A 26,054-nucleotide genomic window follows, 5' to 3' on the forward strand; every position below is an offset into this window, starting at 1 on the left:
CTCAGGGTCGTTTGGGCCGCTGGCTCTCCCGCCGTGTAGTCCGTCTCCCCGGAGGCGGGGGGTCTCCTGGCTGGGCCTCGCCCGAGCGGTTGTCTCGGCCCCGGGGTCTGCTCTTCTGACTCCCCGTCACCTGCTGCCTAGATGGTGGCCGGAGCCTCCCTGGCCTGGCCTGGCCTCTGTTGGCGGTCGGCGCAGGGGGGCACCGGCGCCTCTACAGCCGCGTACATCCTGGTGGCCCTCAGCTGTAGGCCCTCCCGCGGCTCCAGTTCCCTCTCCCCTGGGGAGAAGCCAAAGCTCCGGCCTGGACCCCCTGCGGCGTCCCCCCATCGGTGGCAGGTGCGCTGGCCTTCCCGCTGGTCCTGATGCTGTCGGGGGCTCCGACCCCGTGTGCAGGAGGGGTAGACCCCGAGCTGCGCTCACCCCCCACCTGGCCGCCTGCTTCTCCCGGCCCAGACCACACCTGGAATACGGGGGTTCGGCTCGTTTCCCGGGAGGGAAGCTCCAGGAAGACGGTGCTGTGTGCCCTGACCGCTTGGTGCGGATTCCGAGGGTAGCGCCTGCCGGACAGGTGCCGGGGGAGGTGAAGGCAGGCTGCGAGAATAAAGGCCGGGCTGCGGAGGGTTAGGGCTGTTAAAAACCATGTTTGACTTTTAATTTTGGAAACAAATTAAATACAGTTAAATTAAAACAGACCAGATGGCGCAGCTGCATGGGCCCTGCCGTCTCCCCAGGCTCCGTTCTCGGGGCTCCGAGCCCCCGGCCCCGCTCCTCTGTGGTGCAGAGCAGGGACAGACCAGGTTTGCCAAACACTGTGGTCACGACCCAGCTCTGATTTGGAACAAACTCGCTCCCGACAAAGATGAAAGCTGCAGTCCACCAGGGTTATAATTATAAATAAATACACATGCAGCTACGAGAGGCTATTAGGTGAAAAGAACGGAAATAGGATCCGCCAAAAAAAAAAAAAAAAACCCAAAAAACAAAAAACAGAGAGAGTAATCCCCTTTTGCTGTTCATTATCAATTTCCTGAAAAACGAGCCCTGGGTTTTTGGCTAAGAAGGTGGCCTACGACCAGCCAGGCTGCCCTGAGCGCTCAGGGCGGTGTCGGTGAGTGAGGCAGTGCTGTGCCTGGGTGGATTCATCGCGGGTCGTGCACCCCCGTCCTCCCGCCCGTCACCCCGGCTCCGAGCGGCCCGGGGACCTGCTGGCAACGTCCTGCCCGGCGGAGCCCGGCGGGGCCCAGCGGGGTGATCGCGGACGCTGCGGGGCCCTGAATCCACTTCCCACTCGGCAGCCAGTGCCCCTTCTGACTGGTGGGCTGGGGACGCCCCCCGGAAGGGGCTGCGGGCGGGGGCACCGGTCTCGGGATGTGCACAGAGGGGGGGCTGTTAGCGTTAAAAAATAAACACCTCTTGGGTTGGCTCAGGCTGTTCCTTTTTCTTGACTTGGAAAGGAAAATTGTGGAAAATTGTGCTTCCAGCTTTCAGCAGAGGGCTGTGGTCCGGGGAGCAGCGCACACTGTTCCTGGGGGGCGGGGGGCGCAGGCCGCGCGGCCTCGGAGCCGTAAGAGGGCATGATTTGCACAACAGCGCCCCCTCAGGGTCCAAGTGCCCTCGCCCGTTTGCACGGATCCCCTGAAGCCACAGCCCGCCCCCCAGCACCCCAGCAGGGGCAGGAGGAAGCACGGAGTGGCCCCGGCTCACTCAGCCCCCCCAGGCCTCTAGGCCTCCACACAGAGGGCTCCTGCCTGCCGGGCCAGGGCAAGGGGAAGGCCGAGTGTCCACGGGCCGCACGGTCTCAGTCCAGGTCGGGCCCCGTGCTGGCTCCAGGGCCCCCCACCCTGTGTGGCTGGGAGCAGGTGCGAGGCGCGGGGCCACCACAGGGACGTCCCCCCCAGCGCGGCGGGAGGCTCAGGGGCCCTGCAGCAGGACGGTCGCCCGTGGGGGTCAAGACAGCCTTCTCTGGAGGCAGGAGCCAGGGGGAAGCCAGAGAGGCCTGGCTCCTCAGGGGCAGCTCTGCCCGGGTGTTCCCAGTGCTCCCCGGCAGGTGGCCTGGGCGTCATGCTGGGCCCCAGGAGCGGGCGGGGAAGGCCATACTGCCCCGGACAGCTGGGGGCTTCTCACCTGTCCAGCCTGGCCTCACCCCAGGGCCGGGGCCCCCGTACCTGCCCGCAGGCCCCGTCGCGCAGGGAGCTCGGGCTGGGGCTGGCCCTCTGGGCTAGCGGTGGGGCCGGTCAACCGCAGGGAAGAGAACAACAGGTCTGGGGTCTGTGCTTTAGCTCCTCCGTCCCGTGTCCTGGAGCAGGCTGGGCGCGCTCTGCAGCCCCCGGAGGAGGAGGGTGATGGTGCTTCCTCAGGAGGTTGCCTCGGAGGGACCATCAGCCACGGGAGACGATGGACGGCCAGGAACGGTGCGAGGAGGAGGCTCCTGTGCGGGGAGAGGAGGGACGTGGTGGGGGCAGCAGCGGCGGCCACCCGGCCCATGGTGGGCCCTGTGCAGAGTGCACCCTGGGGTCCCGGGGCCCCTGCCTGGGAGGCGGGCAGGGCCTCCCAGTGACCAGGTGAGGGCGGGGATGGCTGCAGCGGCACCGCTCAAGCTGGACCTCGGCTCGGGGCCCGAACAGGCCACGGAACAGGCCATGGACACCCTGTGGGCCCTGCGGGTGGGCAGGGCAGGCGTGATCCCGAAGCCAGAACATGACTCGGGGATGGCGTGCGCCCCGCCATCTGAGCCCGCCCCCCCCCCCCCGTGGGGAGATCCTAGCGAAGCCCGCGGACAACTCGCGACGGGGACCATCGGGCTCCGGCCCCGCCACCAGCTTCTCTGGGCGCCGTTCCTCTAGCGCTTGAACGGAGAGAGACGAACCGCGGCCCGCGTCGGTGGACGTCTTGAGGAACCAAATACAAAGAGCAACACTTCTGCAGGGAAGACTGGACGGGTGCCCAAGATCGTGGCCGCGCCCCAGCAACGCACCTGGCGGATCAAGCAGCGGAGGCCCAGAGCGCGAGGTCGGAGGTGAGCCGTTCCCCGCTGGCCACTGCGCTGGGCTCTGGGGCCGTCCCCACCACGAGCCCCCTTCCCCTGCAGCGAGTGCCGGCCCCTCGCAGCAGCGAGGACCCACAGGGAGGGCGGAGCCTGGGAGCAAGTCTCCACAGCCTTGCCTTGCCTGGGACCAGAGTCACCACCCAGGTGACCATAGTGATAGGGTCGTCACGAGGCCCCATTCAGAGGCCGCCAGAGGCGCTGGTGGCAGAGGGCCGCAGCTGTGTACGGGAAGGTGTGCTCCGGGGGCAGTGGGAAGGGGACTTGGGCTATGCCCCGTTCATGCTTGCCCCCTTTCCCTGTCCCCCCCCCCCACTCAGTTAACACGAGAGGGTGGTTTGCCCGCGTCCCTGCCGTACCCGTGTCCTGGGGCTCAGATCTCCACAGTGGGGTCGGTGAAGCCTTTCTTCCCCTCATTCACCAGCACCGGCTTCTCCGTCCGCGTGTGCCAGACCAGGATCTGTGTGTGCAGAGACACGGAACAACCTGGGGCAGGCCCCGACCCCGGCCTGCCACCCTGATCCCTCCTCCTCCTCTGCAAGCACTTCTCCTCCTGTTCTGCCCTCGATCATCGAGATTTTCTCCACTGTTCTTTATTTCTACCGACTGCCCCCCCCCACCTGCCGTTTGTACACACGATACATCCCAAATATCTGCTGGAAACAAAAAGTGTGTAACTACAGAAAATACATGGGTCAGCCCCAGGATCTCCTCTCACTTTTCTCCCCCCCCCCCCCCGTTTCTTGATAGGTTCCTCTAGAGAGGGAGAAACTTCTACAGGAAGCTCAGCTAAGCGACAGTCCAGGCTGTCGCTGAAGAAGTCCAAGCTGGACGTGGTGTGCATGTCGGCGTGTGTGTGTGTGATGCGTGTGTGCATGCACCAGGCAGGCACGTGCACGGATGTACGTGCACACGCATGTCTGCAGGGTGGTCCCAGAGCCCAGGTGTTTCCAGGTCTGGGAAGGAATGCACCCTTAGCCCCCCCCCCCCCATGACTGCCACCCTCGTTTCCCCGCTTGATGCCCGGGTGATGGCCGAGGGGACAACCTGCCTGCGTGGGCTCAGCTCCAGGCTGGCCCCTCGCGGGGCTGTGCTGGGCTCTGCGCCCTCTGCTGTGCTCTGCAGGGCGGCAGGGGGCTGGGGGGAGCGTGCCTGGTGCCGCGGAGGGTTTACCTTGGTGCAGTTGGCTGCCTTGGGCTCCAGGTCATTGAGGGTGACAAGTTCTCGGAGGAGGCTGCTTTCCTGGTAGCCGCCTTTGACGCCGCGCAGCTTGAAGTAGGCCTGGCTGCGCTGCAGGATGAGCCGCAGGTTGACGGCAAATCCAGCCATGTCGATGGCGAAGGGTCGGTGCGGGTCGAACACCGTCTTCCAGCCGACCACCTTCCCGGCGCCATTGACCCGCGGCGCCTCGTAGCGAAGGCCACCAACGAAGGCGACGGGCCACACAGACACCCTCCTGGTGCTGCGCATCTACGGGAAGGGACGCGGAGTCAGGACACCTGGGGCTGCCGATGGGGAGAGGTGCCCGGCCCCGGAGGAGGGGACTGAGCTGACCCGGAGCCACTGCAGGGGCTGCAGACGCTCTCCCCGCGGGGACAGCCGCAGCCTGCTTCACCCAGGGAAAGGCTCCTCCACCCGACCTCAGCTTCCTGCCCTGCTGCAAGGCCTAGCCTCCCAGTGTGGAGTCTGGGGGGACCCCTCCCTCCCCGGGCTCCCATGACCCCCAAGCCCCAAGGGCAGCCCGGTCCACGTCGTGGGACCCCCTGGCGGCCGCGCTGGGACAGGAGCTGCGAGGCCACCGCTGCGGTCTGAGGGCTGCACCGCGGGGGGCGACCCCTGAAGCCTGCGGGCTTTTCCCGTCCCTTGTCCCTTCCCCGGTGGCCTGTAGTCTCCACCGACCCCGGCTGGCCCCGTCCCACGCGGCGCCCGCCCCAGGGCCCCCCCAGGCACCCCCGGCCCACCTCCTCGAAGAGCTCCAGGCTGTAGGTGTTGTCGTCGTCGGCGAAGTACACGACGCCGGGCTGGCTCGAGTTGCGCGGGAAGGTCTCGCGCAGCCAGCGCAGGGCCAGGTTGCGCTGCATGGTGCCCCGCGGGATGCGCGGGTCGCGGGCGTCGCCGCGCAGCTTGTAGTTGCGGGGCGTCTCCACGTGCAGGTGCGTGTAGTTGAGGCCCGTGTCGCGCAGCAGGCGCGCGGTGAGCGGGGTCCGGCGCGGCGCGTCCTCCACCACCAGCCAGTGCAGGTTGGGCACGTGCAGCAGCGTGTTGGCCATGCGCGTGAGCTCGGCCTTCTGCACCGGGCGGCTGTAGGTGGGCGTCACCACGTGGATGGTGGGCAGCGTGTCCGACCAGGGCGGCGGCCGCGTGTACACGTACTCCGTGCGCACCACCTCCACGATGTCGCGGTCCGACATGCAGTACTCCCTGGGGTCGGCGCCCGGGGCCGCCTCGCGCCGGGGGTCCCTGCCGTCATCTGCGGGGTGGGGGACACGCCGAGTGGGGCCGGGCCGCCCGGGAGGCCGCCCCGCCCGGCCCTGGCCCCGGCCCCGACTCTGGCCCTGGCCCTGACCCGGGACTGGCCCCACCCCTGTCCACACCCCGGCCCCGCCCCATTCAAACAGGCCCCGCCCACACCTGCCCCTGGCCCCGCCCCCGTTCACAACCCGCCCCGCCCACAACCGGAACCCGCCCCTGGGCCCTCCCACACCCTGACCCCCCCGGCCCCGCCCACACCTCGCCCCGGGCCCCGCCCCCGGCCACAACCCACCCCGCCCCGGCCCCGCCCACCCCCGTTCACCACCCGCCCCGCCCACAACCTGCCCCGCCCACACCCCGGCCCCACCCACACCTGCTCAGTGGCCACGCCCCGCCCACACGTCGCCCCTGGCCCCGCCCTCACCCACACCTCGCCAGTGGCCGTGCCCCACTCAAACCGGCCCCGCCCCAAAGTCCCACCTCATCCACCCCCCCACTCCGCCCATGTCCACACCCCGTCCTGGCCCCGCCCCATTCGCAACTGGCCCCGCCCCAGCCCCGCCCACATCCACCCCACCCCCGGCCCCCGCTCCATTCAAACCGGCCTCGCCCCCAAGTCCCGCCCCATCCACACCCCCTCCGCCCACGTCCACACCCCGTCCTGGCCCTGCCCCATTCACAACCCGCCCTGCCCTGGCCCCGGCCCCAGCCCATCCCCCGTCCACACCCCGGGCCTGATACCGTCCACACCCCAGCCCCATATGCAACCGGCTGTGCCCCGGGCCCCGCCCACATCCACACCCCTGGCCCCGCCCCATTCAAACCGGCCCCCCCCCCGTCCCCAAGCCCCGCCCTGTCCCCGCCACGCCCCCACCCCCCCTCAACAGGATCCTGGCCTGCGCTCCTCCCTCCCCCAGGACCGTCCTCGGAACCCCGCGGGCTCTGGCTTCTAGAACTCTCTGGAACTATCTAGAGCTAACGGAGAAGGCCGCGTCCCTGGAATGCTGCGGGCATCTCCGGGTCCGAGTCCCGAATGACACAGGAATCGCCTCCCACCCTCTCCTCCGCCGGCTGCGAGCGCTTGGGGCGCGGCGGGCCATGTGCCAGGGCGGGCTTCCCCTTCCTCGAGTGCTGGGCTCCACATGGCCAAGTGCCCTGCCGCCTCCCACCCCGGGGCCCTCCTGGCCAGAGCCGGCAGCCCGAGGGGCCTGCATGGCCCGGTGGCGCTGCCCACGGTGGTGTGGACGCTTCCCGGGCCTCGGCGCGCTGGGCCCCATCGAGGCCGAGGCCGGCTCAACCCCATTCCCCGCAAGTCCCTACTCAAGACGGTCCCCGCCTCCTGGTCTTAGGAGTAGCGGTGCAGCATCTCATACTCCACCACCACATCTGCTTCCAGGACCCTGCCGGGGGCTGGCAGGACAATTTGGAATCCTGAATCCGTGATCGTTTGTGCTTTTAGCCGTTTTTAAATCCTAGCCCACACTAAAGGAGCAGTTCTCCGGCTTTGATGTTCGCTCCCGCCCTGTACTTGTGGGGCACTCGCTCAGCCCCCCAAGGGCTGGCGAACCGCTGACCTAGGGTGCAGAGTCCAGCTAGTGTCTCCGCATCGCCCCCAAGGACACCGCGAGGGGCAGTGGGCGAAACCTCGCAGAGCCCAGCCTCTGCTGCAACACTCACAGGCTGGGGGGCCTATTCCTTCTGGAAGGCAGCCTGTGCAGCTGGGGCAGCTCTATTGACCAAGTTTTTTCTTAGATCCTGGACATTTTCCTCATTAGTGAAGCAAGTTCTGTCAAGAGGAGAAGTCAGGGCCACTGGTACTGTTGTTTTTTTTTTGTTTTTTTGTTTTTTTTTTTTAATTTAATTTTATTTTATTTATTTATGATAGGCACACAGTGTGAGAGAGAGAGAGGCAGAGACACAGGCAGAGGGAGAAGCAGGCTCCATGCTGGGACCCCGACGTGGGATTCGATCCCGGGACTCCAGGATCACGCCCTGGGCCAAAGGCAGGCGCTAAACCGCTGCGCCACCCAGGGATCCCGGTACTGTTGTTTTTAATGAGCTCCTCCTCTCCGGGTCGGGGCTTTCTGTCTGAACCACTGTGTGGCCCCCCTGCTCTTACAGCCTCTCAGGAGGAGGTGGGAACAGTCAGGACATACCTGGAGATCCCAATGCCTGGGCGCAGACCCTGTCCACTCGGTCCCTGACTATTGCCCTTGAGCATGTTACTTAGCTCCCGGTGCCTCGATGTCAGCAGCCGCAATAAGCAGTGGAGACCAGCACCTGCTACCTCTATAGCACCTCAGGGATCAACGAGTCAGTGTATGAAAGGCCTCCGAACGCCGCTAGGCCTGCTAGGCAGGCTGCTGTCACTTCCGCGCATACAGGGAGGACGGGTGCCAGCCCTACGTGTGCCCAGCTTCGTGCAGCTGAGCAGGGGTGAAATAAGCATTCTTGCAATTGCATCGAAGCCTGGTCCCAGGGGGGATGCTCAGGATCGGCCCTTGTGTCCCCTCCCCTCCTTCCCATCACTGTCCCTAGCGGATGGGGTGTTATGCGGTGCTTGTATGAGGTGCTCGTCGGAGGCATGTCCCCGGGCTCTGGGAGGAGGTACGGTGAACCCAGAAGACCAGCTCTGGGCTCTTAGAGAGTCACACAGGCCAATGGCACAAGAAGACCTATAGTGATGGCTAAGGAGCACCCGGGCCGGGGACACCATGCCCCCTGGGGTGTGAGTGCACACACGTAGGAAGACCGGCTCAGCCCCTCTTGGGAAAAGGTAACATTTTGGAGGGGTTTGGGGTCAAACTGGGAAAGCAGCACGAAGTTGAAGAAAGAGAGATGGGTGATGGGGATTCTGACCGAGGTATTTTTTGGGTTTATTTATCTTGCAGTCAGTGAAACTGAGGCCTGGGAAGGAGGATTCAGAGCCATCCTCCCCACCTTTCTAACATTCAAATCCTCCCAAACAGGTGGGGCTGGGCCCTGGTCTGGCTCTCCATGCATGTGACCTGGCCACAATGTGAACTCAGCCCTTGTGCTGGCTGCAGGGCTTCTGTAACCTCTGGGTCACAAAGGACTCCCGGCCACCCGGAAATTATTTCATTGCAGCTTTCATCCAGCCCCTTAGCACAGTCTGAGGGGACAGATGCCAGCTCCCTGTCCTCAGGCATCAGTGTCCGTGCTTAGCAAAGCATTCTGAACCTCTGCCCCCAGAGCTCTGCCAAGACCGGAATGCACATGACACTAAGCCACTGTGTAGATGGTAGCGAGCCCTCTGGGATGACGTGGTGGCAGGTTTGCCATTCCAAAATGAAGAGCACCAAAGAGAGATGCTGGAGGATCAAGGTCGGGAGAGGCTCTAGGTGCCCAGCAGTGGGCAGTGGGAATTCTATGATCCTTAGCCTGGAAAGTCTTCCTCATGGAAGCTCCAGGAACTGCTGGGGTGGAGCAGGGCCCACCGCACGACTGTGGAGCAGCCTGGCTTCAGATTGATTCTGGCTACTACCGGCATCCAGATCACTCAGGGTTCTGAGTTACACGTGGATTTACAGGCCCTGCCCCAGACTCCGGGATGGGCCTGCTGCTTTCATATTTTATCCTGCTCCCCATGTAAGATGCTGCACGTTTCAGTAGGAGACTTGCTGCCTTAGTATTAAGTGTAGGGCACGGAGTACACGGGAGGGAAGAAGAGCGTCAGGGAGAGACCAAGGAATGCGGGGCAGGCTAGATGTGGGGCACGTGGAAGGGGCCAGGGAACAGGGAGCCCGGTGGAGCAGGAAAGGCCCCTGGGAGGGGAAAGCTCTGCACTCAAGGCCAGGAGAGGCTGGTTCCAGCCTGTTCATCCATGAGTACTTCGTGGGACTTTTCCTCTATCCAGGCCTATTTCACAAGGTAGGACTAGATCGGGGTCTCCTGCCTGAGCAGGAAAAAAGGGGCAAACGGTACGGTCTCCTGGAGTGGTTTAAAACACAGGCCCGAAACTCCGCCCATCCATCCTTCACTACCCACAGCTGAGAGCAACCAGTCCTTACACATCCTGAGACTGCATGCAGACCTGTGGGTGTGTCTGTGCATGCATGTGTCTATGCATGCGTGTGTGGATGTGTGTCTATGTGCATACGTGTGTCTGTGCATGTGTGCACGCGTGTGCACATGCGCATATCTGTGCATATGTGTCTCTGTGCATGCATGCGTTTGTGGATGCGCATTCTGTGCATGTGTGTCTCTCTGCATGTGTGTCTGTGGATGCGCATGTCTGTTTCTGCATGTGTGTATCTGCGCACGTGTGTGTCTATGCATGTGTGTGTCTGTGCATGTGAATGTGCATATGTGTCTCTGCATGTGTGTCTGCACATGTGCATGTGTGTGCATGTGTGTGCATGTGTATCTCTGCAGGTGTGTGTCTGTAAATGCACGTCTGTGCATGTGTCTCTCTGCATGAATCTGTGCACCTGTGTGCATGTGTGCCTGTGTGCATGTGCATCTTGCATGTGTCTGCATGCGTGTGTCTATGGATGCACGTGTCCGTGCATGTGTGTCTCTGCACATGCGTGTGTCTATGGATGCGTCTGTCTGTGCATGTGCGTCTCTGTGCATGTGTGTCTGTGCATGTGTGTGCATGTGCATGTCTGTGCACATGCGTGTGTTTATGTGTCTTGCACGTGTGTATGCATGCGTGTCTGTATGCGTGTCTCTGCGCATGCGTGTGTAGGTGGCATTCATCAGACTTCCGGAGGGACCGAGACCCTCAGAAGGTAAGCTCTGTGGCCTGGCACATCCTCCGGCTCCCCCAGCTGCCTAGTCAGCGGAAGTGCGGCCCCACCGGTGTTGGCTGCCCTCCTTCTTACTGTGGAGCGGTCAGGGGCTCACCCTTGTGCGTGGTGAGCAGAGGCGCGATGGTGCTCTGGTGCCACACGGTGACCAGCAGCGTCCAGGGCAGCACGATGAGGACAATCGCAAGGATGTCCCGTCTCTTCGGCATCTCCAAGGCTGGCTGGGCCCACAGCTCCTCGTTACCTGAGCGGCGGCAAGGTCAGGAGAAGGGTGGCCCCGGGGGCGACAGCAGCAGACAGTGGCAAGCACAGGGGAGAAAAGAACAGGAATGGGCCGGGCGGGCCAGGCGCGAGGAGAGCAGAGAAGCTGAATGTTGGCTAGCAGGTCTTACCAGCGCTCACAACCCACCCATTGCGGAAGCAGGTTTGCAGGGTCTGGCCAGGCCGGAGAGCGGGAAGGGGTGGCTGTGCCAGGGCGTGCTCAGGAGCCCTGCGAAGTGGACACCTGCAAGAGAGAGCAGGACGGGATGGCCAGAGACCTGGGGGCGGGGCTGGTGCCCAGTAGGGCCTGGCAGGGCTCGGCGCCATCGTCCCCTGAAGCCTGCGCCAGCGCTTCTCTAAGGAGTGACCCAGGCCCGGTGCCCTCAGGCGTGGAGACGTGGCGCGGCCCGCTTCCACGGCTCAGCGGGGCCCAGAAGCTGAGGGCACGGCCTGTGGACCCACGCGTCTCGTGCTCAGCCCCAGCGCCGCCGCCGAGCCCTGTGCCCTTCGCGAGCTCCGGCCACTCTGCCTCAGCGTGCTCCGCAGTCGGGGGCGGGGGGGGGGGGTGGTACTCGCTGCACTCGGCTTCCAGGAGAAGCTCGCTAAGGCCCGCGGAGGCCACGGGATGTGCACACGCGTACCCATGCATGCTCGAGCGACGCTTTCCCCCAGCCGCGGTACCCGGTGCGGCCGCCGGGAGGTACTGGGGACAAGCCCTGGGCCCAAACGCAGCACGGCTCTTCCCTTGGCTCCGGCATCGGCGGAGAAGAGGTGCCTGCGGGGCTGCGCATCCCCAGGCTGCAGCCCGCGCGGCAACGACAGGGGGCCCGGGAGACCCTCGGCCAGCGGGCAGGCCTGCCTGCACATCTTGTCGGTTGTGCGGAGGGTCCGGCACCGCCGTCGGCTGGCCGTGCTGTCCTGCGTGACCAGGTGAGCAGCGCACCGCCCTCACGGCTACCGCGGAATCTGTGCCACCCTGTCGCCTGCCCTCCTTCCCTTCTGTGCTGGGCCTCGTGTACGCTGGGAGCCCAGCGGCGGGGGGGGGGCACATGCCAGCCCGGCCCAGCTGTGTGCACAGGTGGCCTCGGAGAGGCCCGTGGCCAGCAGAGCGTAGGCTCCTCATCCCTGCCAGGGGTCAGGAGCCAAGAACCTCCGTCCCGCCCCCACTCATCTCTCCAAGTTTTGTCGCCTCAGGGAAGGACAGGTCTGCCTCCCAGTACCGTGTGGGGTTTCCGGGGCAGCCCGTACGTCCCGCCGGCCGCCTGCCCTCCTCAGGGGCGTGGAAGGCCCACCAGGCTTGCCCGTCACAGGCGGCGGCACACGACACGCACAGAGCAAGGACAAGGATTTGGGGGTCCGAGTTGTGCCCCCATCACGGCCTCTGCAGGCCTCGGAGCCCAGGCCCCCTCCCAGGAGAAGCGTGTGGTTCTCTGTGCCAGGCTTGAGGACGTGGAGCGGCCTCTGGTCCCCAGCCTCCCGCCTCTGGCACCTGTCGCCCCCCCCCCCCACGTGTCTGCTCGGGCTGCCTCGGCAAGAACCAGCTGTTATGCAGCACCTGGTGGCGTCCACAAGTGACAGCACATCCCACTCGATGCTCGTGACACCTGCAGCCACAGGTGCCGCCGTAACTGCACTTCACAAGGGGGTCATGGAGGCCAGCGGGCACCAGTGATTGTCCAAGGTCAGGTCACAGAGGAGCCAGACGTGAGTCCTGGCCCTTGTGCTCTGCTGTCAGCAGGTCCCCGAGCCTGGAACCTGCCCCGGGTGCAGGGTGAGCACAGGTCTACACGCAGCCTCCAGCCCAGGGCTGCCCCGGAGCCCCCCTTCTGCACAGAAGCCACCTCCACTGTGGGGCTGCGGCAGCGTCTTGGCGGCCAGAGCAGGAGGCAGGTTCTGGGAGAGGAGGATGCAGGCCAGGGTGCGGGGGCCCTGTGCAGACTGATCCCACCTCGTGTTTTTGGCCAAAACAGCTATGAAGGGGGAGGGAGGAGGGGATGAGGGAGAAAAGCTCTAAAAATAAACTCAGCAATAAACCTAGTTGTGCATTAATTACTGTGGAAGCCATTACGGCTTGAAACCCCCATAACTTTAATGGAGCCTATTACAAGCACCGGAGCAGAATTGTGGAGCTAATCAGCAGGCAGTCGGGGCGCGCACGGAGAGGCCCCGCCTCGAGGGAGCCTACGGCGGCGGGGCAGGTGCGCGGGGAGGGACTGGGGCAGGGGGGCCCGGAGCCTCGCCCAGCCCCGCATCCGCAGGGGTGCTCACCTGGGCGCAGCCTTGGCTCGTGCCCTGTGCTGTGGGGCCCCCACTCCCGCTACCCGGCCGCCAGCCCGCTGGAGCACGGGGACCCCGCAGAGGTGGCCCGGGTGGGGGAGGCAAGGCCGGGAGGAGGCCGGCTGGGGTCGCGGGGCCCGGGCCTCCCCGCCTGGTCCTCGTCACTCGCGTCTATGGCGGCCTCCACGGTCAGTGCACACCGGAGGCCCCTCTAGCCTCCCGCGCGCTCGGAGGCCTCCGTCCACTGGACACAGATGACGGCAGTGTGGCCAGGGATGTGGGGATGAGCAGGCGGTCACCCGGCCGGGGCGCAGAGCACTGTGGAGACGGGTGGCCGTGGCCTCGACAGCCTGCCGGTGGGGATAGCGTCGCCTTCACCGGGGCCCAGGCCCACCCTCTGCGGCCCCCAATGTCACCTGGAACCGTGCAGTCTGGGTCGGGGCCCTGGCCCGCTGCAAAGGCACTGCCTTGGCCGCCTGACCTGGCAACATTTAGGGCTCCGTGATGGTGCAGGGGGTCAGGTGGGCACTGGGGCGGGACGCCACAGCCGCACGTCTGTCTGCGTGGAGCTCGGTCAGGACTGGCCCGCTGGGTTCTGGGGAGTCTCGGGCACTGTGTGGGAGCCAGGGGCCCCCGGGTCCAGATGTAGGTGCCCGAGCCCAGGGCAGGGACAGGCAGCCCAGGAGACGCCAGGCCGGGGCCGAGCTGGACGGGTCGTCCGAAGGCGCCGGGGCTTCTCTGAGGCTGCAGAGCTCGCCTGGGGCCTCCTCAGCGCCTGAGTCCACGACACACGGCTGATTCCCCTGCAGCGACAGGTCAGAGCCAGCGCGCCAGGTGGGCGCCTGGGGAGCTCCGGGGCCGCGCTCCCCCCGAGGCCGCAGGCTTCCTCCCGGCACCCCGGAGCCGGGGCGGGGGGTGGGGAAGCCTCCCAGGGTCTGGGAGCCACTCAGCACCGCGCACGTGTGGCCGATGGAGGTCCCCGCACACAAGCGCAGAACCCGCGGGCCAGGGGCCTCTGCAGGATGATGGAGCCACGTTCCCAGCGGGGCTGGTCGCCCGGGGAACCTGGCAGCGTCCTGCACACGGCGCTGCGCAACACGCGTCAGCCTGACAAGTGCCTTTTAAGGAGCCGAGAGCTCCATGTGGGGGCGTACCGGGGCTCTGGGGTCCAGCGTCTGTCCTCAGCCCAGGGCGTGACCCCAGGGGGCCCAGGATCGAGTCCCACGTCGGGCTCCCTGCAGGGTGCCCGCTGCTCCCTCTGCCTGGGTCTCTGCCTCTCTCTCTCTCCCTCTCTCTCTCTCTCTCTGTCTCATGAATAAATAAATAAATCTCAAAAAAACAAAAACAAAGAGCTCAACAGGGACGCCTCCCCCGACCACGGCGCACACGGCGGCTCCCCCGACGCACAGCCCTTGCGCTCGGTCCCGGCTCTCCTCAGGGGGACAGCCCGGTGTCCTCCGTGCCCCCGCGGCCTCCGGCGCGGATCTCTGATGTGGTCCAGGCCCCCAAGGACACCTGGCCAGCCCTTCGGTGCCAGATCCTTGAAGAATCTTTACTTTTCCCACCCGTTTTCACCTAATTTCGACAGCTTTCTCTGTTGACTCAAGGTAGAGGTCTGTTGGGAGCCGGCATCCTAGTTTTCACAGAAGCCCCGCATTGTTCCCCACGGGACTCCCAGCGCAGCCCTTGACGGGTGCCGAGTGCGAGGCGAACACGCGGGAGCCAGCCCACGCCGAACAAGCCTGTGGCTCATGGTCTGCGGGCCCGGAGGGGTGGAGGCCCAGCGTCGCGCTCGCGCAGGCGGCCGTTGGCAAGCAAGCGGGTGGGCAAGGACGTGCCGGGGCCACCGGGGCCAGACCGGCTTGCGCTGTGCATGGAGGGATAGGCCCCATCTGAGCCGCCACATGGACGGGTGTCCTCGCGCAGGGCTCCCAGCTCCAGGGGGCAGCCGGCGACCCGGGGTGTGACCTAGGGGCGCGGTGGCAGGATGCAGGAACAGGGGACACTTTAAGGGAAGCCGGTGGGAGGGATGCTGGCCCCTGTACCCAGACCGCGCTCATCCTGCAGGGGAGCATAGGCCTTGTCCCGGCCCCGCAGGACTCCTCGTGGGATCCAGGGTTAGCTAGGCCCGCGTAGCCAAGGCTCCGGGCCAGCCCCCGGCCGGTGGACCCTGACCTCACCCACCTCGCCCACCCTCGCTCTCCACCCCAACCAGCCTCTGCATGCAGCCACCAGCTCCGGGGCGGGTACGGGGGGGGGCGTGGGGGGGCACACAGGCTTTGCCTACTCCCCGCTGTCCCCCAGGACATGTGTGGGGCGAGGGTCATCAGAACCACACTGCCCAGGCCCCGCTCCCCTTCATCCTCCTGTTGCCCCCACGACCTCAGAAGACATGAGGAGGGCCCTGTGGGCCACTGGGTGCAGTGGCCAGCCCCCCACCCCAACAGCCAGGTGCCCGCCGCCTCAGCAGCCCGAGGGCGGGCAGGGAAACCCGGCCCATGTCACCCCCGCGGGAACCGAGTGAGAAGCATCGCACATCGGCCCCAGGTCTCGGGGGGCCATGGGCACAGCCCCCCCACCCAGGTCGCGGCCAGGGACCCGGGGTGCTCCCCACACCCATGCACTTTCCGTGCCACAGGAAGAGTCCTTGCGTCCTGGCCCTGCAGCCCAGGTGCCTGCCCCTGGCCTGCCCTCTGGTGGGTGGGCTGGGCCCCAGGAAGGGCCCCGGTGCCCAGATTCTGGCGTGCCGCACTGACGGAGGGCCCCGGCCTGGGAGGTCAGCCCCCACCTGGGGGCCCAGCCCCGCTGCCTGGCTCCTGGGTACTGCCGGGGACGGCGGCCAAGCGCACCATGCACCACCTGGCTCCGCACGGGGGCCGCACACCAACGAGGGCTGCGGCCGGGGAGGCTGCGCTCCGCCGGGCCTTGGTGTCACCCGTACCCGGGCTTGGTGTCATGGGCGCCTGGGCTTGGTGTTCTTCCAAACAGCCGCAGCAGACGCACTCACAGATGCGGGGTTTTAGGTAGCCCCTTTGGTTTGGGTTTTTCTGCAACAGCCTTTGGATTCCAGCGGGTTCACGACTCGGCAGAGGAGAGCACTGGGCTGGGCCGCGAGGGCCTTCTGCGAGGCCGAGTCCGTGCTGCTTCACAGCGGGGTTTACAGACAGGGACGGGACCGCGGGTCCCACGAAGGCCCTGGAATCCTGTCCCCGTGGTTTCAGGCAGAGGCATCCACTTGCCCCGGGGCCTGCAGGTGGGAAACGGCCAAATGCCACTGCTTCTGGGGCTGCCCAGTGCTCCTCCCGGGTGGCCCCACCTCGGCCGGGCCAGGCACACAGACAGTGGGGACAGCAGGGAGGCGGTGGCGGCTGGGGAGGCAGGGAGGCAGGTAGGTGAGGGACCGGGGCTCCCAAGGGTTGTGCAGAGCTGGGCAGTGGCCCTGCAGGCCCACGAGGCTCACCATGCAGAGCTTGGGGCGGAGGGTGCCGGGGTGACCATGGGGGGCCTGGGCATGCAAGACGTCTGGGGGGGAGGTCGTCTGCATGGGGGGAGCACTGAGCCGCCCGCCTGGATTTTATGGGATGGAGAGTCATCCCTGCAAAGGGCCTGCAGCCCGAAGTCCCCTGCTCCTTGGTGTCTGGGGGCTGCTGTGGGGGGGCTGCTGTCGGGGGGCTGCCCTGCCTGGGGGTGCCCTCCCCGCGGCTGCCATCCGCCGGCCCCCAGGGCCTGCCCCAGCTCTCCCACCACGCGGGTCCTCGAGTGTGGCCGCTTTGTCCACCCAGACAGCCAGGAGCACTCAGGGCCAACCTGCCGATAGCACCGAGTCCTACCTGACACCTCGGCCGGCCCACCCTCTGCCACGTGTGCTGCTGACAAGCAGGGCCTTGCCCACCGGGGAGGAACAGCAGGACTTGGGGGTCACGGGACCTTAGAGACGCGCCCCAAACACCTGACCCTCGGCTCCTGATGGTGACGGCAGGGTCTGGCCGTAGTCACAGCTGTCACCTCCCTTCTGTCCTCCTCCTGCCCTCCCCTGCACGCCCTGCCCTGCTTTGCCCTCCTCTGCGCTCCTCCACTGCCCCCCTGCCCTCCCCTGCACCCTCCACCCTCCTCTGCCCTCCCCTGCCCAGAGAGCGGCATTTGGACAGTGAAGCAGCAGAGAGCCTGTGCCCTGGATCCCGAAGCCCTGGGCACAAACCAGGGCCCCTCGTCCTGTGCCGTGTGATGTAGGTGAGCGACGTAACCTCTCTGGGCCTTGCCTTTCCCATCTATGAGATGGGAATAAAAACAGTGCTTCCCACCCTAACAGTCCGGGTGATTAGGCCAAATCAGTATAAAAAGTGGGGCAGGTGCTGACAGGAGCAGCTGCCGCGAGCGCCAACCCTGCAGCCCTGGAAGGGCCGAGGTGGGCCTGCCCATCCTTCCTGCCCTCCAGGTCCCTGCCCTGGACTTCGCGGAGGAGGCGGCAGGGCCTGATCCGGTGGGGCACCGACACGAACCTGTGACGTCTGCAGCCTCAGTTTCCCCTCCCCGGTGGCACCGCTGTGTCTCCTTCACTGTCCACATCTTCCATTGCGCCCTTGCCCCCGACGACGCAGGTTCGGTGCCCTGCCCCTCCCGCCTGCCTCGCCCGCCCGGCCCGGCCTCATCCCCGTCCTCGGGCCGGCGGGCGGGGTCCCCTGCGGGGGACATGTGCCTCCACCGGGTCCGCTCTGGTCTCGGCTCCGCCAGGCCGGGCCGGTGCTTCCTCAGATTCCAGCCCACTGCTGGCCCCTGCACCCGCCGGCCGCGCACACTCAGACCTTTGTGTGTCCTGCTGACCGCAGCTTGCTGAGCGCGGCGTTCCAGGCTCCGTGCCCTGCGGCCGCCCACGGCCCCCCGCCCCCCGCCGGTCCCGTGTGCCTGCTGCCCACCGGGGTGTCGCCAGAGCCCGCGCCTCCCCCTCCGCTGCATCCGGAGGGAGCTGCCCATAACCACGCAGGCCGCCCGCGGGGTCGCCCCGGGCCCTGGGAGCAAAGCCAGCGCCGCGCCTCAGCGTCTCCCCCGCTTGCACCTGCAGCCGCGCTTCTCCGCCTCGGCCCAGAGCCCGGCCACGCCCCTCGGCAGACCACGCCCCCGGCAGACCACGCCTCCTCGAACCCGACTCGCCTCATTGACTCTGGACACGCCCGTCACCCCGGCCACGCCCCCTCGGCCCCAGCCTGCCCCCTTGACCTCCGTCCACACCCCCTCGACCGCCAATCACGCCCCACGACTCGGACTTGCCTCGTGACCCCGCCACAACGCCTTGACCCTGACCACGCCTCCCTGGCACCTGCCACGCCCCTTGACTGCCCTCCACCCCTCCTTGACGCCAGTCACACCCCCTCGGCCCTGGCCACGCCCCCGAAACAGGCCACGCCTCCTTGGCCCCAGTCACGCCCTCCTTGACCTTCCTCCACATCCCCTTGCCCGCCGGGCACACCCCTTGACTCCCACACTCCACCTGCCACACCCCTTGAGCCCCGCCACGCCCCGCGACACCTGCCATGCCTCTTTGATTCCCAACCACACCCCTTGATCCCACGACGCCCGCCCCCGCCCCCCGCCCCCGTCCCCGCCTCCACCACCCGAACGTCCCTGGGGGCTCCCGCTGCACCTGCTGGCCGACTTGTCCGTCGCAGGTCCGCCCGGGGCCGAGCATCGGCCTGGAGCTGGGGCCGCCCGCGCCCTCCCAGTCTGCAGCGTCCTCGCCGCCCGACTGCGGACCTCCCGGCCCCGCGCACCCTCACCCCCGCGCAGGTCAGGGCCACACCAGGCCTGCCTCGGACCCCTCCCGTGGTTCCAGCAAAATGCTCCTCAGCCTCTCCGGGTCCGCCGGGCGCAGGGCCCGCTGGAGACGTCCGGGGCAGCCCAGGCCGTGCGGAGGGGCCGCCTCCAGGGAGCACGGCCCAGGGTCAGGACCCACAGACCCCACCTGACTGGAGGCGAGCGGAGCAGCAGTGGGGGGCTCGGCGGGTCCTGACACGAGGGCAGCAGGGCAAGGCAAGCAGGCGCGCGGTGGCTAGACCGACGGTGGTTGGCGGAGCCGAGTCCCACCCTCCCTGGCCGGGCGGCCGGCTCCTGCTGAGCCTGAGGCCACAGCTCAGTCCCGGACCCAGAGCGCTGACCCCCTAGCACCCGCGGATCTGGTCACTGGGAGGGCAGAGCCGTCACCTCTGGCCCCCGGCTCCAGGGGAGGCCCGGGGACGGGCTGCGTGGGCGCCATGCAGCGGCTGCAGGGGGCCCAGAGCACGGAGCTGGGACCAGGTCGCAGGGACTGACCCGGCACACGCTCGACCCCTGCAGAGGCGCAGGCGGCGCACCTGACCAGGGCCTGGGGACCGGAGCCAAGCAGGCCAGCTGACCTGGGGGCCTGGCCCCACGACCGAGAGTCACGGCGACAATGGGCAGGGCGGCCACGCGGAGCCCCTCAGACTGCGGGTGAGGCTGGGGAGCGTGCGGGCAGCCAATGCTGATCTGTCCCCGAACTACGGTCCTTCCTGCCCGTGTGCCGTTCGGGCCGCTCTGCCTCAGTTTCCCCTGGTGCTGATGTCTCTGCAGATCTGAGTGAGGGTACCAACCAGGTGGGTCCGTCCTGAGCTCGGCACCCGCGGCCTGCCCTTCCTGCCCTGGCGCCTTCCCCGGCCCAGCTCCCCCCAGGCCCGAGCGCGCAGCGTCCACACGGTGCAGGTCCCGCACTGTAACCGTCGGGGCACTTGCTGGTGTTCACGCTGGTCTCCAGCTCCTGGGCTGCGGCTTCCTCTGGGCGCAGCGGGCCGTACTTACCCTGGGATGCTCCCACAGGGTCCAGGCCTGGGCACGGCACAGCAGCTGCACCCGTACCCCTGTGACTCAGTTTCCTTATCCGTAACTCTTGCTGGGGCTCTTTTTGGGATCCCGTGAGGGGGCCCACGGAAGCCATGCAGCGTGGGGCCTGCGCACAGTCTGTTCTACGACCGTAGGCAAAGCAAAGCAGGAACTGTGACCACCAGCACTGCCGCCACCACCTGGTCTCAAGGTCCAGCTGAATCCGCGTGCCTGCAGGACAAGGGCACAGGCAGCCCAGCCCTCCTCCTGGGGCAGCTCTTCCAGCAGGTTCCTCCCCATGAGGCTGAGGCTGTGCCGAGGCCGGAGCCCCCGGAGAGCGGGCACCCCGCAGGGTGAGGAGCAGGTGCCTGGAGGCAGCGGACGGGCCACGCGGGGGAGGCCCAGCCTCGGGCCTCGGGTGGGGCTGAGCCCTGGATGCTCTGGGGTTCCCCTTGTTCTCGCCCTTGGCACAGGTGCCCGGCGTCCCCTCTGTGCAGCTCTCTCGGGACGGCACTGCCTTCCTTGCTCCTCCTACAGATTCAGGAGCCCCAGCAGAGCGAGGGTGGGCTGGGGGGATGGCCGGGCCTGCCCTGTGCGGCCCCCACCGTCAGCCCGGGTCCCGCCGACCCTCTGCAATGCTCGCCCCGCGCCCCCAGGGCTGAGAGCTGGCCATCAGCAGGGGTGCCCTCCCCGCGGCGGTTGGGCATGCCGAGCGCAGCGCCCGCCTGCAGCGGGACGTCATCCAGCCAGGAGGCAGGGGTCCTGGGCCCTGCCGCGACCCGGGGGAACCAGGGTCACCATGCCAAGAGGACAGCCGCCGTGCCTCACATCACGTGGGGTGCCCACAGCTGCCAGACTCGGACGCAGGGCAGCTGCGTGGGGTGGAGGGGGGCGGGGTGCAGAGCGGCCGCCCGGGGGCAGTTCCCGGTCTGCCCAGTTTGCCAGGTGACGCTGCGGAGCCCGACGGCCACGCGCAGGAGCGAATCGTGCCCGGAGCCCTGGAAGCCATGGGGCTGGCAAGCTGTACGCCGCGAGCTGTGCCCCAGGGCGCCCACGGCGCTGGTCGTCCCGGGCTGTGGTCACTTGTGCCAGCGACACACCCCCGACAGCACCCCCGCCCAGTGAGGCGGCGATCTGCGGGGCCAGACGTGGCCCTGCCTTAGTCCCAGCAGGGCTGCCACTGCACCTGCCTGGAGGGTCGGCGTGGGGCCAGGGGTGAGCGAGAGGAGCTGTGCGCTCAGGCACGCTCGCACAGGGCAGCCCGCTGTGTTGCCCGCCATGCCCGGGGACTGCCGGACGCGGGGCCCCAGAGAGGCGGCCATGAGGGCCAGAGGACGTTAGGACCAGCAGGTGACGGCTCAGGCTAGGAACACTTCGGCCGAGGTTCAGAAATGGATGGAAAAGGACAACTGCACGAGAGGCTCCAGTGGAGCAGGTTAGGGGTCCACTGCCTTAACTGAAGTCTCATATGTGTTTTCAGTGTGCTGCCCGTGGCCTGGGGCCCTGACACCCCCTGGGGTTGGGCCAGAGACAGTTTAGCTTGGTCCTTTGAGCCCATTGTCAGGGGAGGGGACAGGAGCCTTGTCCCAGCCGTGAGGAGGGGGCCTTGGGCCTCGGTGTCAGCCTCTACCCTGCCTGGCTGAGGCCGCTCCGCTGCCCTGGGGTGCTCGTCGTCCTTCCCCAGGGACAGGTGGGTGGACGGGAGGGAGTAGAGGGAGCAGCGACGCATACATCGTGGTCTAGGACGAGGCCCGACCGTGCCGAGAGACCCGAGGTAAGCCTGGAACCTCTCTGGGCATCGGTTTCCTTATCTCTGAAAAGACGGAGCAGCCCGGCGTCACCGAATCCATGCGCCGTGCAGAGCCCTGTGGGCAGGCTCCTCGGTGTTCACCCAACAGGCCGTGGCGACCCGCGGTGAACCCTTGCTACCCGACCCAGCTCCCCGACAGGTCACCTGGCTCACGCTCCTACTTAGATGAGGAAGGCGAGGTCCTGCGAGGCCCTGTCATCCTAGTCCCGGGTCTCTGTCCTGTCTACCAAGCCCCCTCCCTCCTGGCTCCTCAGGCTGCTGAGCTCCGGCAGCTGTCTCCTGGCTCCTTCCCTGGGGACCGGGTGGGGGGGCCCAGGCAAGAGCCCCTTAAGCCCGCTCCATCCCTGCCCAACAAGATGCCGGAGGCAGCTAGGACCACATTCGCCCCTTTTATTTTAAACTTATGGGGGTGGGGGCTTCGGGATGTTTTTCGGTTGCGATAAAAAGAGAATTTAAGTCATATCCACTTCCGGAAACGTGAGCCCCTCTTTGTTGGGACGTGTCACGGGCAAAGGAGGACACAGTCCTCATCTCGCTGCCCCTCGGCAGCCGAGTGGTGCAGGGGTTATTCTCCGGCCACCGTTCCTCCGCAGGTGAGGAGCCAGGCACGGGAGCAAGGGCCCGAGCTCATGACCGCCGGCCTGGCCCCTGCAGCGGCCCGCGCACAGCTGCTCAGCGTTCAGGTTACATCGAGGAACAGGAATTGGTAGGCAAAGCACTTGCTCCGCATGGTCCTCACGATGAACTGTACGGACTCATTCTCCCCTTATACCTCCCAGTATCAGCCCCACCCTAGAGACGAGAAGCCCGAGGCACAGGTCAAGTCCCGTCCCAAGGCCACACAACCACCAAGAAGCAGAGCCACGTGTGATCGTAGCCAGGCAGGCTCCAGTGTCCGTGCTCCGAGCCCGAGGCTCAACCAGCGGCGGCGAGTCCAGAACGGCGCTTTAGAAGGACTTGCTGTAGTTCGGGGACACTGACGCTGTGGCCACTACTGCATGTGCAGACTGAGCTCCTGAAACGTGGAGAGAGACCAGAGACCGTCCAGCGCGGGGTGGGGGTGGGGGGAGCCCGCCCGACATCTCCTGGGCTCTGGGCGACGGTCAAACGGGCAGCCTAGGGTCTTGAGCCTATGGAGATGCACAGCCTCGGAGGCCACAGCGCCCAGCTGCCTCGCAGGGAAGGAAGCCGCATGGGGAGATGTGACAGGGCTCAGCTCAGCCACAGGCACGGGTCGCGGAGGGCGGCCCCAAGCCGGGGCCGCGTCCCACCCTCCACCGCAGGTGCCCAGCGCCACGCCGCCGTGTCTCTGCTCCCGCCAGCCTTCTTCCCCCACAAAGGGATGGCAACGGCTCATAGTTCCCACAAACAAGGAGACAGAAGCCCAGCCCGTGGCCCTAGTACCTGCTGAACCTACACAGCCCCGTGGCAAGCTTTACACCAACACGAGCCAACTCCTGGGGATCCGCAGAGACCCTCCACTTTTGGGCCTGTTGGTGGCGAAGCCCTAATCCCTGCCAGGCATTTGGCTGGGAGGCTGCCCGCCCTGCTGTCAGCTGGTGTGCACAGTGAACACAGACTCATTTTCATATTGGCTGGAGCTGAACCTCATTAGAAAAGTAAATTTGCTGTAGCTGCAAAAAAAAAAAAAAAAAGCAACCCACATAACCCTTTCCAAAGGCTAAATAAAAACTCCTGATTTGGGATTATTTGATGCCTTATGTTCCCAGCACTGGCCCAGAGCCTGGAACACAGTAGGTGCTCAGTCAACGTCTGCGGAAGTGAAAGGAACTTTGAGTGATGTCCGTGTACCTTGCCGTCTTTCAGCGGGGATGACAAGAGGTCACGGAGCTAGAGCTCGCGCGAGTCGCTTCAGTCGCTTCAGGCCCACATGGGCTGAGGAGCTGGAACGCCTACACTGACCACTGATTAGACGCGGAAACACCGCTGTTGCTGCTGCTCCAAGGAGGCCTGAGCATGTCCTTGCAGCAGGGGCACGGCCAGCTGGGGTGGCGTGGGGGACAGGGGGGCTGTAAGCACCCCAGAGTGATGGCTTCCAGGGACGGCACAGAATGGCTACTCCAAATTCTAGAGCCATCCGGATCCTGGAAGACGATGGGGGAAATAAGGACGTAAATGAGCATTCGCCTAGCACATCCCCTAGAACAGCCAGGTGAGGGGCGGCCTCTTGAGTTTAGGGTCGTTAGGAAACTGGAGCCTAGAGGGCTCGACTTTTCCCAAAGTCCACTCAGCTGGTCCTGCAGGGAACAGAGCTGGGCCCCCAGGCCTGGCTGAGCGCGGCACTGTGCACTGCACCACTCCCGTGGCCCCGAGGCTCTTCGGCAGGGTCTCCAAGGAGGGTTCTCTGTTCCTTCTCCCCAGAGTCCACACCCTTCCCCACCCCACGGCATCCCAGGACCAGCAAGGGCCCTGGGGCAGGGGCCAGGAGATGCGGGAGGCCCTCAGGACTGGGGTTGGGCAAGAAGGTCCTCCCAAGACCCCTGGCCCACCAGCCAGCCCTCTTTGGCCTTCGGGCCTCCCTCTGAACCCTCCCCCGCATTGCTCAGAGCCAGGGAAGCAGACTCCCTGAGGAGCCCCTGCCCTGGTGGGTGACTGCCGACCCCGGGGCGCTCGGGAGGGCCCTGCGCTGGCCCCACAGCACCGCTGGGCCAGCTGGAGCTGTGCCGCTGCCCCCGCCCCGTCGTCCTGTGGGCTGTGGGCGAGCTCCTCTGTCTTTGTCTGCTGTCTCGGGCTGGCTCCCCTGCCGGCTGCAGGCTCTGCCTCGCTTCTCCTCCAGGGTCAGGAGGCGGCGGCCTCAGGCAGCTCTCCCCTTCCTCCCCCTGGGCCAGGCTCAGCCAGCACCCCAGTCCTCCAGCCCTCGACTCCCACTCGCCGGCTGCCTGCACTTCTCATGCCTGCAGGGCTCCGGCCTGCCTCCCCCTGTGCCTCGGAGCCAGCACGGCCGGCCTGGCCCCCAGTGCTCAGGGACTGTGGTGGGGAGCTCCGGGCCAGAGACCTGGGGTACCTCTGCCCTCATGGTGCCTTCCTGGGGAGCCGGGTGGCTGCTGCACACCCTGGTCCTGTCCCATCCTGGGATTTGCCTGCCCCAGGCTTCAGGTGCACCTGCCCTGCCTGCCCACGCGCGACCTCCCTGCACACACTCAGTCCGGTCCACCCGAGCTTCCAAGCGCCTGAGAACAGAGTGGCTGCCCGGCACCCAGGGTCAGGTACAGAGTGGGCCCCAAGTTCCGTGCCCCTCCCCGAGCCGTGAGCCCTGGCAGGCCTTCCCGCTCCCACCGAGAGGCGCAAGGCAGATGGCATGGTCCCCAGACCCTCTGGGGGTGCTGGGGGTGCCTGGGCAGACGGGACCCTCTCTTACAGGGTCTGGGGGAGGCTCTTTGCTCTGCACGAGGGAAGTGGGCTGTGTGGTTCGGGCCAGGCAGGCCAACCCTGGTCGCCAGTCAGGCAAGCTCGGGGGAGACGGCCCCTGTTGGCAGAGGTGGGGGACATGCAGACCCTAGAAAACCCCGGAGCATCACCCCGTGGAGCTATGCTCCCCCGCGGCCCCAGGACCTCAGGAAGCCGGAGCTTCCCCCCCCCCCCCCCCGCCCCAGCAGCACCGACCTCCCAGCGCTCGGAGCCTCCAAGCGAGGCTGCTCCCCGGCGCCCAACTGGCTCCCGCAGCGCCTCCCGGACCAGCCCCGCAGGTGGAGCGCCCGGCGCAGGGCCGGCAGGTGCCCGCGGAGGCCCCTTCGGGCCGGGGCTGGAGGTCCGGGAGTCTCCGCCGCAGCTTCTGCGGGGACTCGTCCCGGGAGTCCCAGGCCCCGGCCTGGCCGGGTGGAGGCCGTGGGGCCTTCTGTGGCCGCGGCGGGCAGGGGTGTCAGGGGCGGGCGTCTGGCTCGGGCTCGCCGTCACCTCCCTTCTCTTCTCCGGCCGGGGTCCCGCGGCTCCCCCGTCCTCTGACCCTGCCCCAGCCCCGCCCCCCGCCCCTGGCTTCCCTTTCTCAAGTTGTCGGCTGGGCTCGGGAGGCCTGAGGCCTCGGGTGCCGCGGGGCCCGGGCCCTGGTCCTGGTCCTGGTGCTCCGGGGTCCCGGGGACCCTGTGCGGCCGCGCGGCGGGCAGCCCGGGGAGTTCAGCCGCCTGCGCCCGGCGGGGTGCAGGGGCGCGGGGCGGGGGGCGCGGGGTGCAGGGGCGCGGGGCGGGGGGCGCGGGGTGCAGGGGGCTGCCCCAGGCTCCCCGCGCGCCCGGAACCACCTGCTGAGGCTCGGGGCGGCCGGCAGGTGCGGGGCCAGCTGTCCCCAGGCGGGCGCAGGGCAGGGCCGCGGGGTGTGTTCCGCAGCCGCCCCCGCCCCGCCCCCGGCCCCGTCCCCGGCCCCGCGCCCGCCCGGGGGCCACGGCCTGGGCACCGCGGGGGCGGGGGCAGGGGCGGGGGCGGGGGTGCAGGGGCGCGGGGGGCGGGGGCGGGCACTGACCTGCGGCGGCGAGTCCGGAGCGGCCCCGGCGCAGTCCATGGCGGCGGCCCCTACGCGCCGGGCCCCGAGCCCCTCGGCTGCTGCCCCGGGCCGCGCGCTCCTCCCGCCCCGGGCGCTCTC

The 26,054-nt window shown here is 67.1% G+C and overlaps 1 protein-coding gene across 3 annotated transcripts; it reads right to left on the reverse strand.

Annotated features, from left to right (window-relative positions):
• B3GAT1 (beta-1,3-glucuronyltransferase 1) lies at positions 1–26,054 on the reverse strand. Of its 3 annotated transcripts, XR_008661863.1 has the most exons (8): positions 25,935–26,048; positions 10,697–10,792; positions 10,385–10,531; positions 5,005–5,513; positions 4,217–4,513; positions 3,403–3,503; positions 2,867–2,974; positions 1–2,428 (listed from the first exon to the last, which is right to left on the reverse strand). XR_008661863.1 is itself a non-coding variant. In XM_055305407.1 (7 exons), exons 3-6 carry the CDS (start codon positions 10,494–10,496, stop codon positions 3,417–3,419), a joined length of 1,005 nt encoding a protein of 334 aa, XP_055161382.1. In that variant the 5' UTR covers positions 10,497–10,531; positions 10,680–10,792; positions 25,935–26,054; the 3' UTR covers positions 1–2,428; positions 3,403–3,416. The 3 variants fall into 3 exon arrangements, 2 of the variants coding, with proteins under 2 accessions (XP_055161382.1, XP_055161381.1); XM_055305407.1 differs by lacking the exon at positions 2,867–2,974 and having other exon boundaries at positions 10,680–10,792; positions 25,935–26,054; XM_055305406.1 differs by lacking the exon at positions 2,867–2,974.

Source organism: Nyctereutes procyonoides, unplaced genomic scaffold (genome assembly GCF_905146905.1).
Source record: "Nyctereutes procyonoides isolate TBG_1078 unplaced genomic scaffold, NYPRO_anot_genome, whole genome shotgun sequence".
Taxonomy (NCBI): domain Eukaryota; kingdom Metazoa; phylum Chordata; class Mammalia; order Carnivora; family Canidae; genus Nyctereutes; species Nyctereutes procyonoides.

Excerpts from the sequence above, each read along its gene's own strand:
- B3GAT1 (XM_055305406.1), bottom strand. Across the intron at positions 4,514-5,004 it reads GCCTGGAGCTCTTCGAGGAG|ATGCGCAGCACCAGGAGGGT; the intron begins GTGGGCCGGGGG and ends CCCTTCCCGTAG. Across the intron at positions 3,504-4,216 it reads AGGCAGCCAACTGCACCAAG|ATCCTGGTCTGGCACACGCG; the intron begins GTAAACCCTCCG and ends CTGCACACACAG.